Source organism: Morone saxatilis, unplaced genomic scaffold (assembly GCF_004916995.1).
Source record: "Morone saxatilis isolate NCDOM2014 unplaced genomic scaffold, NCSU_SB_2.0 Contig24, whole genome shotgun sequence".
NCBI classification, from domain to species: domain Eukaryota; kingdom Metazoa; phylum Chordata; class Actinopteri; family Moronidae; genus Morone; species Morone saxatilis.
This window is the reverse complement of record NW_023339807.1, coordinates 4,299,309-4,309,931: the sequence shown is the minus strand read 5'-3', so window position 1 is coordinate 4,309,931 and position 10,623 is coordinate 4,299,309. Positions and strand designations below refer to the sequence as shown.

Below are 10,623 nucleotides of genomic sequence, written 5' to 3'. Positions count from 1 at the left end.
TGGACGCGCTTTAAAGTAAGTTCTTTGTTCTTACGTGCGTTTTTGTTTCCAAGAAGCCAAAGGTTGTAATCTTTAAATCTCCATGTAACTGTGTGGGCTTTAATGTGGGGGGAAACACGTGGTTCTGACAAATGGACGTTTTGTCATTTACTCTAAAAAGCAAATGTGGTATTAATTCAAAGGATAGTATTAAATTCTAAATCACTATCTTTCTCCGTTTTTTTCTCTCCTCTTTTTGAAAGTGCGTGTCTCCCTTTGTGCCGATGTGTCTGTTTCTTTTTGTGTCAATGTGATTTTTTTCTGTCACTCTTTCTTTGTTCCTGTTCGCCGTGCGTTTGTGTGTGTGTGTCCCCCTCTCCAGACATGACGGGTCAGGTCCTGGGGAAACCGGTCGGCGGGGCTCACATGGATGACAACGCCGCCATCCGCATCAACGTGGGCGGCTTCAAAAAGCGTCTCCAGTCCGACACTCTCTCCCGGTTCCCTGAGACGAGGCTTGCGCGTTTACTCCACTGTCAGTCCAAAGAGTCCATACTGGAGCTGTGCGACGACTACGACGACACAGAGAAAGAGTTTTACTTCGACAGGAACCCCGCGCTCTTCCCCTACGTGTTGAATTTCTACAACACGGGGCGGCTGCACGTCATGGCCGAGCTGTGCATCTTCTCCTTCAGCCAGGAGATTGAGTACTGGGGCATCAACGAGTTCTTCATCGACTCCTGCTGCAGCAGTGCCTACCACTGTAGGAAAATGGACCAGGACCGAGAGGACTGGGATGAAAGGAGCGACGAAGGGAGCACCACTTCATCTTTTGACGAGCTCTTGGAGTTTTACAGCGACGCCACCAAGTTTGACAAGCAGCTGCTCGGGAGCGCACGGAGGCGCGTCTGGTTAATGCTGGATAACCCCGGCTACTCCGTGGCCAGCCGCATCATCAGCATCCTCTCCATCCTGGTGGTGCTTGGCTCCATCGCCACAATGTGCATGAACAGCATGAGTGAGTTCAGCCTGTTGGACAGTGAGGGCCAACCTACAGAGGACCCCCGTTTCGAGACTGTGGAGCACTTTGGCATCGGCTGGTTCACTCTGGAGCTGGTCGCCAGGTTCGTGGTGGCGCCGGATCTTCTGCACTTCTTCGAGCACCCCTTAAACCTGATAGACCTGGTGTCCATACTTCCGTTTTACCTGACACTCCTCATAAACCTGGTGGTGGAGAGCAGCCCGGCGCTGGCCAACCTGGGACGCGTTGCGCAAGTGCTGAGGCTGATGAGGATTTTCCGCATCCTGAAACTGGCCCGTCACTCTACGGGGCTGCGCTCCCTGGGGGCCACCCTCAGGAACAGCTACAAAGAAGTGGGCCTGCTGCTTCTCTACCTGGCCGTCGGGGTGTCGTTTTTCTCCGTCATGGCCTACACGGTGGAGAAAGAGGACAGCGAGGATCTCTCCACCATCCCGGCGTGCTGGTGGTGGGCCACCGTCAGCATGACCACCGTCGGGTACGGAGATGTGGTGCCGGTGTCCATAGCGGGCAAGCTGACCGCCTCGGCGTGCATCCTGGCCGGGATCTTAGTAGTTGTGCTTCCGATTACGCTCATTTTCAATAAATTCTCTCTCTTCTACAAGAGACAAAAACAGCTGGAAATCGCCATGAGAAGCTGTGATTTCGACGAGGGGATAAAGGAGGTGCCCTCGGTCAACCTGAGGAACTATTACGCACACAAAGTCAAATCCCTCATGGCGAGCTTGTCAAACATGAGCCGGAGTTCACCCAGTGAACACAGTCTGAATGAATCAATACACTGAAACAGTTTTAGCGAGGTCGGGTTGGGTGACACTGTTCATCCAACGTGGCTGCATGAGGAGCTGTCCAGAGTGCTGAAACCTCTGGGTGAAAAAGCCCACTTCCTTCCACTGGTGTCTGACCGTTTGCCTCTCTGTAGCTCAGTGCAATAATGTGTTAATCTATATGTGTCAGTCACAATAAGAAGCAAATGTACAGGACAGCCTGAATATGATATTTCACTGTGCATTAGTATGGCCCTTCACCAAATAGGCCAACATGTGGCCACATAAGATTAAAAAGAGAGAATGCTGTAGTTGTTTACAGTCCTAGGTGGTGTCACACTGTAGTCCACCCTCCAGCTATACTTGTTGTGGTCAAATATGTCCGAAAGTAACTCCAGCTGTATCTCTTTTGAAGAATGTTGATGTGTAATTGTTATGTTGCAACAAGATTACTTCAGATGTGTGGTTAAAGCAAACTGTATTAAACTAAAACAACAACAAAAAACATAACGCACTCCCTCCTGTTTTTCATATGCAGCAGAGCGAGGGTCTTTTAGCGTCTTCCTAAGTGTGTCTCGCTGATTGAGGCAACAGATGTAAGCCTGAAGGGGGGAAGAGGGATTTATAGTGGTGACTGACACAATATGTAAAACAGTTTGACAGGCATAGCAACAACCATTCAGAGCTGACATGTTGAACACATTTATTGTGAGGATTTGATTTTATGGGGCTGCATCACCATTTCAGTTGACAAAAACAGTTGATTGTTATTAATCGATGTGCTTTACTAATAAACTGTCAGGTATTTTACAATTCATTGAAAGCCATATCATATTTGTAGATTACAAAATCTATCACCGTAATAGAACTTACATCTTTTCCTGCTTCCTGCATATTGCTCGTCATAACTCTAGGGAGAATTGAGCAGGAAAATATCGGTTACCACTGCCTGTATCTAGAATACAGTAGGTAGATATGGGCCTTTTCTTTTCTCATTGTTGCATCTAAATCTTTCATTCTACAAGTCATTTGTCTCATTGTCTCCAGCCTGTAAACTTAATAGATGAATGGCGGAGACAGGCTACATATATCTCCTTTTTCTGTCAAGTATCAAGGTGTCTGGCTAAAACTAGTGTTCTTATTCCCCTGGGACAGTGTGACGTTTTTGTACCCTTCTCCCTGCTTCTGGTCAGCCTCGCAATAAACAGCTCTCTAACGTGATGCAGTTGCAGGAATACAACAGAGAGCACTCACTTAGTGGCATTGATTTCAGTTTAAAGGATAAAGAGCTATTTGATACAAGTAGACACCAGCTCTAAAAACCCAACTCTTTTCTCATGCCATAATTCTGCACAGTTATCTGCATTGATTTCAGGGTATTTTACTTAAAATTATTCCTACATGACATATCCTTTCATCAACATGGCTGTGATAGGACAAAAACAGCACTGTAGTGTAGTGCAGTGTATCACTGTCAGTGATTTGTTTTTCTCAAGTTCTCAAGTCATACATTTATGCACATTTCAATGACTTGAGCAACCAAACTAATCTGCTCCAGTGGACAGGGGATAATTAGAAATTCATTGTCTCCAGATTAATATGTGTAGACAGGCAGAAGTATTGTACATATTAGTACTTACAGCTAATTAGTTTGAGCAGCAAAAATACAAAACCAAGGATTGCTTCATGATGGCAGGAACTCCCAAAGGACTCACAGAGACAAAAATAAAAATAGTTTAATGTCACCTTTTTTATTTAACAAAAAGTTACCGCCATAAATGTATTACTATAACGGATTAAAACATTTTTAAATCTCTATGAATACCACAGAGCTCTTGGGAGTACATATGAAATCATAATGTTATCAGAACTCTGAGGTTTGATTTGTTCAAGGGATGATTGAAGAATAACAGAGTACAGAGGTAATTTCAATGCACTTCGGCAACAAGGTCATGCTCACTTGCAAAATCCTAATGAGAAATCCACGTATCGTCAGTTGTTTTCCAAGTATTTCTGGGGAGCTCATTTGAAATAATATTTACCCTTAGAGGCCAATTATATCAGTCTCCTTTTGTTTACTCCTAAACCTTTAAAGGCTTTCCCCCCGGGAGCAAATCCAAAACACCACACCGTGGCAAACTAGCATGGAAAAATCAGTAAATTAGTTCACAGTGACAGCGGGTGACATTTTAACATATCAACAGAGGCATACCAAAAAAGAACAGTAGCTAACCTTTTCCATCTTAGGGAGAGGGAAGTAATTATAGAATTTGGAGGAAGATCTAAATGTACTTTGGGACTGTAGGCGTGAGAGAAACAGTGACGAAATTAGTAGATTTAGCCAATGTCATCCAAGTCTAGTTTGTGTGTGTGTGTGTGTGTGTAGGTCACTGTGACTCCTGAGGAGGAAGATGGAGATGTCTGGCCCCTCCACAGCCTCCCCTTGGCTCGCCTGTATCATTACCCTCTGACTGTGGTGATAGATGTAAGGAGGGCCCAGATCCTGCCTGGCACACAGCTGAGTACAGATGGCAGCTCAGGTCATTAGAGGAAGGCCGTGGCAAAAAAGTCTGCTTTCCTCCTTTACACCAGTAAGCGGCAAACCCTTAAATCCAGTCCAACCATTTCTTTTGATCATCAAGACTCAAATTTGTGACTCATCATGTAAAAAGAAAAGGGCACATTAGGGAGTTTTTATAAAAAATTAGTCTCACATATGATCATTAAAGCTTTTAGAGGTGTGCTTTGCAATCAGAGTTGGTTAATTATTTTATTTGAATGATTAATTATGAAATGAAAAGAGTTCCTGTTTAGCAAATGTCTGACGTAAACGGATCTTCCTGTAAAGTTAAATGAGCCTGGATTTGTTTGGTTCCTTTTACATTTGCTGTGAACAAAGACAAGAGAGGAAGATCATGAAAAGATACTGAAAATGTGGTAAATACACTGAGCTCATTAATGCAGAGCTGACAAGGAATAAGAGCTAGATGGTGTATGTGCTTTAGTGTGTGTGCGTGTGTGTGTAAATGTACTGTACACAAACATACCAGACAGCGTGTCTAATGGGGAACTTGAAGCTGGCAGCACAAGCGTCATCTCCAGTCTGCTCTGTATTGGTGATATAAAACTCTGTTACTAAGCAGGGGTTCCGTGTTGTTTCACATTACCATCTGCTACTATCCCTTTGCTTTAAACAGTGTGGGAAGATTGGATCTTTTCAGTGCGCTTGTTTCTTTCTCCCCCCCCCTTTCTGCCTCTTCCCACCATGTCTGATCTGTGAATATCGCCAAAAATAATCTCTCATTACATGGATCATGTCATAGCTAATTATCACCTGCAGATCTGATGCAAATACAGAATGCAGGTAATATTGAACAAGGATGACTGACCATATTGCTTCATGCCACCATGTTGGATTTTTGTGTTTTGTTTTTTTTTCAAGTTTGAGTTTATTTTCAAGCCTGACATCATTATTTGGAGTTAGGACTTTAATTGTAATGGACATTTCTTTCTTTTATTAAGATGGAATAGACCATGGTCCTGACTTGACACAATTAAAACTGCTTAAAATATTATGATAAAAGAACAAAAGCCATCTTGGATTCAAATGTATTAGAATCGAGCTAAATGATTACAAACTTATAAAAAAGTATTATTGAGGCTAATAGGAATTTAATTCGTTTTGAAGGTATTTGGTGAGAAACCAAAGTTTTGGCCACACAAAATGTTTTGACCTGATGATGGTGCCTGATAAAAAGATCATCAAAGTTATTCATTTATCTTGAGGAGGGCATGAATATCTGCAAACTTCCAAAGTCATTGGAATACATTGTTTGGGAACCAATTTATGCACAATCCATCTGGTAGATGTAGATGATTTTGCTCAAAAGAGAAAAATCTGACCTGCTGTTGACCCTTGGAGGAAAAGTCCGGGAAGCACAAAAGTTATCAGGCTTTGTCCTCTGGAGACCATACATGTACAACATTTCATGGCAATCCATCAGATAGTTGTTGAATTGTTTTAGTCGGTGCCAAAGTGGTGGACCGACCAACAAAACAACAACAAACTTATCAAAGACCCAGCACAAATCCTACCACATGTGGCCCTTCATCAGAAAACCTCCCCCAATCACTTAATCATAAAAGAACTTCTGAAGGACAATAATTTCAGACAAATGGAACCATTAACGTTCCTTGTTTTTATGCAGCACTCAGTCTGCTACCTTTAAGTGACTCATCCAGAGAAACATGTTTTTGGATCTAAATTGCAATCGTGTTCCCACAGAATTTGGCTAATGGATAGCACAAAATGGGCCATTCCAACACTTAGCGAGTGCTATCCTACCTTTTACCAATGACTTTTATGAAAGTCAACTCCCAGATTTATAATGAAACTCCACATGTAGACCTGTTGAAACAGCCTAAAAGGCTGGAAATGCATTTTTGTTCTCAACAGCCAAGAAAGGTAATAGTGTACTTTGGCAGTTTTGTTTGGATGGCACAGAGGCGGCAGTAAGAGCAAAACACTTTAATTACACAAGCTTGTATATTTCAGGACTTTCTAAGTGCAAGCAGAAGAGCTGAGCTGAAGCTATGTGCGAGTCAGACGCCTCAGTGATTTCACTAAACTTTACATCTAAGGCGGTGTTAACCCTTACTTTGCCTTAACTGTGGGAGCTTGAACAGACAAAGCATTGTCTTACAGTGTTTGCCAGAATTTAATTAACATTTTCCAGGTTTTACTGCCTTACTCAAGGGTTGTTTGTCAGTCCTTGTGAAGGAAGGGGAAATTGTTTTTCTTCCTGGATATTATCAGCTGCTTAGAGCATTTACATGACCATCCAGCCCCATCCATGCACTCATCAGCTTCTATGGACTGCATATAGGGCAAGTAGTCCACAGTGTGCATGATGGGAAATTTGAAATGGGAGCAAGATTATCTCAAATGAGGGGTATGTAGCTATAATTTCCCTAAAGCCCTTTAAAATCCAGAGTAAATTAAACTTAGGCTGACACATCCACACGCACCACACACACACACACACACACACACACACACACACACACCAAGATCATCTTTCTCACTATGTCATGCATGAAATCATCTAGGTCTAAAAAAATTGCCTGGGAAAGAGAGATACACACATAGAGACAATGAATCTTTATCTCACTGAGATGTTTTTACTCATAAATCACACGTGTCACAGTACTCTCCTGTACCTGGAGCATGACTCACTACATTTCACTAGCAGTGCAGCTAAATCAGCGGTCCTGGTGGAAACATAACGAGGAGACGTTACCTCATGAAGGCTGAGAATGAGACAGCATCTATATGTTTTGACCCTCTAACCCTGGCTGGTTGCTACTCAGAGGGAAGAGAAGGAAGATATTGGGTATTCTCAGGCTCAAGGTCAGGAGCCCCTGTGTCAATTAAGAAATAGTCTCCTGAAATCCAGAATTGGGTCGTGAAGGAACACACATGCCAACAAACACCACCACACATGCACAGCCCAGAGTAAATTGAACTAAAGGTATTTTCAGACACCGCTGCTCACACAGGTGATACAGAGAGTCAGACAGAATCAGATTGGATTCGTTATTACGATCGGATGGGTGGTAGGGTGTCGAGTCAAGAGGACAGACACAATCAGACTTCAAACTTCAAAGAGAGAGGAGAAATGGTAGGGAGATACATATAGACTATTTATCTTTATGGCTGTAATTTGTTGTGTGGTTATTCATTTGCATGCACTGTTTATGCAGTGTGCGTGTGCTTGTGTGCGCATGTCATTACTTCCCTCCGGAATCAATTTCCTCGAGGATGTGCCAAGGACAGCGGTGCAGATAGTTTGATTTGTAAAGCTTGAATAGAGTGAGTCTGAAAGCCTCAGTGGCAGTCCACCTGAGCCCAATGGCATGACGTCAATAATACCTTGAAAAACCTTGATATCTCAAGGTTTGTATTACAAAAAAAAAAAAACAATTATGTGGAAGGTTGTGCAACTATAATACAAGAAATATGAGCAAAGGTGGAGGACTATCATGCTGCCCTCAACCACAAGGCTCTTGACACTGACGAGTGTGATGAAACATTTCTTCAAGACGCACAGAGGCAATTGTACAATTCTTGTACTTAAAGTAAAGACAAAAACGGGTGAATGATTTATATCAGTTAGAAAACAAGTGTTTTAATTCTATTCAAGTAGAGATTAAGCAGATGAAAAGACAAGAAGACAGATCGGATTTGTGGAATGTGAGAAATTCATTGGCTGCTTTCCTGAAAGTAGCAGGGGCTGTGACAACATATTGTGAGAAATGATGTGAATATAATAGCATAATAGGTCTATTTCTGTTTCTTAGAAATGCCTCCCCTTTTTTCCCTCCCACTCTCCCTCTTTTACTCCATCGATCTCTACTGGATCATCAACTCGCTAAATACTGAGGTCTACATTCATCCCCCTATAGTATTGGGGAATGGTGGTGATAATTGCCTAATTTGTTATAATTGCAGTGCTGTACCTTGTCTGCTGTGGTTAATTGCCTTTGAAATCCACCTGGTGTTAGAATTATACTGTGCAAAGTGCTACATCCACTCCGGGGGGACCACACTGTCTGAATGAAACTGATTAAGGAAACAAACTGAGCTTTAGCCTGGCCCTGCAGAGTGGCCCTACATTTTTCATTTTAGCTCATCTCAGGTTAGCTTGTGATGGTGGCAGATTGTGTGCTAAGGTAAAGGTGGAGGTGCCTGGTATTCTCCCTGACATATAAATGTTGGTGATTGACCATCTGGGTGCTTTTCTGCTGGTGTGAATGACTGACAAACAGCACCAGCCAGTTGCAGTTTTTGCAATTTAGGTCCAAAAAACAGAGCCTGAGTTTGCTTTAACACATAGGTTTATATTGCCCTTCCTGAGGTAGTGAATGTGATTGAGATGAGGAAATATTAAAATTAACAGACTGTTAATTAGAGAATAAAATGCCAGTACAACAGCTTTCACCAGTTATAGTTTACTGATTACTTAATAATAATGATTTTCACCAGTAATTAGATTGTACAGCAATGATATAAGATCAGTATTCCTTCTCATTTTAGGAAACTCCTTAGATCTGGCTCTTCAGCTGCTAAATGCTCCACTATGCCAGTCGCTAACTTTGTCTGTATTTGGTGTTGGGCAGCCGTTGTACAATTCAACAGCAGTTTTCAAAGCTTTTTTTTTGCTAAAAACAGATGCCTGCTGCAGTTAGACATTACACTGAGTGGGAGAGGGTGAAAGCACTTTAAAACTTAATTTTAAAGCTTGCATCGTACTCAGTAATTTCCCCATATTAAAGGTTACTTAGTAATTACTGGTCATTCAGACTTTTATGATATCTGTTTTACTTGTTATTACTTAACTATTGCAGATAAGTGTAATTATCAGCTTGTGATTTAATGGGTCAAAATTGTTTTCTTGTGTGGCCCACATCATTTGCATCTCTGTTCTGCTAACCTGAAATAGGATTAATAAAATCCCAGGACATGCAGGTGCCATTCTCACAGGGATGGGGTTTTTAGTTGCAAGGAAGAGAGATAACTAGGAAAGAGAGAAAGAGAAGAGTAAGAGAGTGATTATGTTGATAGCGATTAAAGGTGGAAAATCATTCTCAATTCAAGTGATAGGATTCACTCACTGCGAGCATTCTTTCTGGGTTATTCAACGATGCAAGATGAAAGAGGGACCAGCTGGGAGACGCTGCCTCTTGTTTATCATTATCCCACCGGAGGCAACAGGGGTGTGAATCTGAGAAAACAACTTAAGAATACAGATGGATGGCTTCCCATTATGGATCATTATAACATCCTGTGGGCCATATATCTGCTAATGTGAGTGTGGAACAGTGCTGTGTATTTGTATTGTGCTTATTACATTTTTTACGGAGGTTGTAACAGTTCAAAAGTTGTTAAAGTGGCCTCATGCAGTTGTTCATAAACATTATGTCAGTTTAATATCACAATAAATATGCCACAAATCACAATTGACTGGTGTGTCACTGTTAATGAATAATCAAATTACACTGAATAGTGTCCTTATCAGTGAAGAAACGGTCACGTCTAAGTTTTAAATGCCAACTTAAGCTCTGTCACGTCAAATAGAATCACTGGTGAGAAAGTAAAAGGAGCAACGGAGGGACAGAGGCAGAGAAATTTGCTCACCCCAGGCACTTCTAATCTATATTAGTCTGGGCTGCATGTCAACTCCAATTGAGCAAACACACCTAAGCAAGACTCCATTGTGGCCCGTGGAGACTGGCGCCGCTTGGCTGGTGTGTCCCCTGAATATGTGTGTTCTGCTTTTCGATGAGGTGTCTCCCCTGACAACCTATCTGGATTCCAGTCACATCTGTGTGTGCAGCGATGCACCGAATAGGCACCTATACCCCAGGCTGTGCTGAGGCTTATGGAGGGTGCAGTGGAGTGAAGACACAGCAACAGGACCTTTGCGGTCCTTTAAGCAACCCAGCTTCAGGGGGACCTCCATGATGCTCTTGCCTCTCCTCCTGGGACCACAGGAGGAAGCAACACCGCCTCTGTGAAGCAGATGGTGGCGATTGCTTTCTGGTGAAATGTCACGCCAATACTCCTTGCGTAAAAGATTGGATTCCCCTGTATCTGTTAGAGCCACTGGGGACTGATGCATCATTTGGAGGAGCTCATTACTCTTTCATGGGCGCTACTCAGCACTTGAAACACACACACACACACACACACATACACACACACACCTTTTCCTGATGCAAGAGAGGACTCACACATGTAATCATAAGGTCACCATTAATTAAGCCTCTTACAGCTGT

The 10,623-nt window shown here is 42.5% G+C and overlaps 1 protein-coding gene across 1 annotated transcript; it reads left to right on the top strand.

Moving 5' to 3' along the window:
- Positions 1 to 303: 303 nt before the first annotated feature.
- LOC118336148 (potassium voltage-gated channel subfamily S member 2-like) lies at positions 304 to 2,290 on the top strand. Its single transcript, XM_035672736.1, has one exon. It carries the CDS (start codon positions 364 to 366, stop codon positions 1,801 to 1,803), a length of 1,440 nt encoding a protein of 479 aa, XP_035528629.1. The 5' UTR covers positions 304 to 363; the 3' UTR covers positions 1,804 to 2,290.
- The last annotated feature ends 8,333 nt before the right edge of the window (positions 2,291 to 10,623 follow it).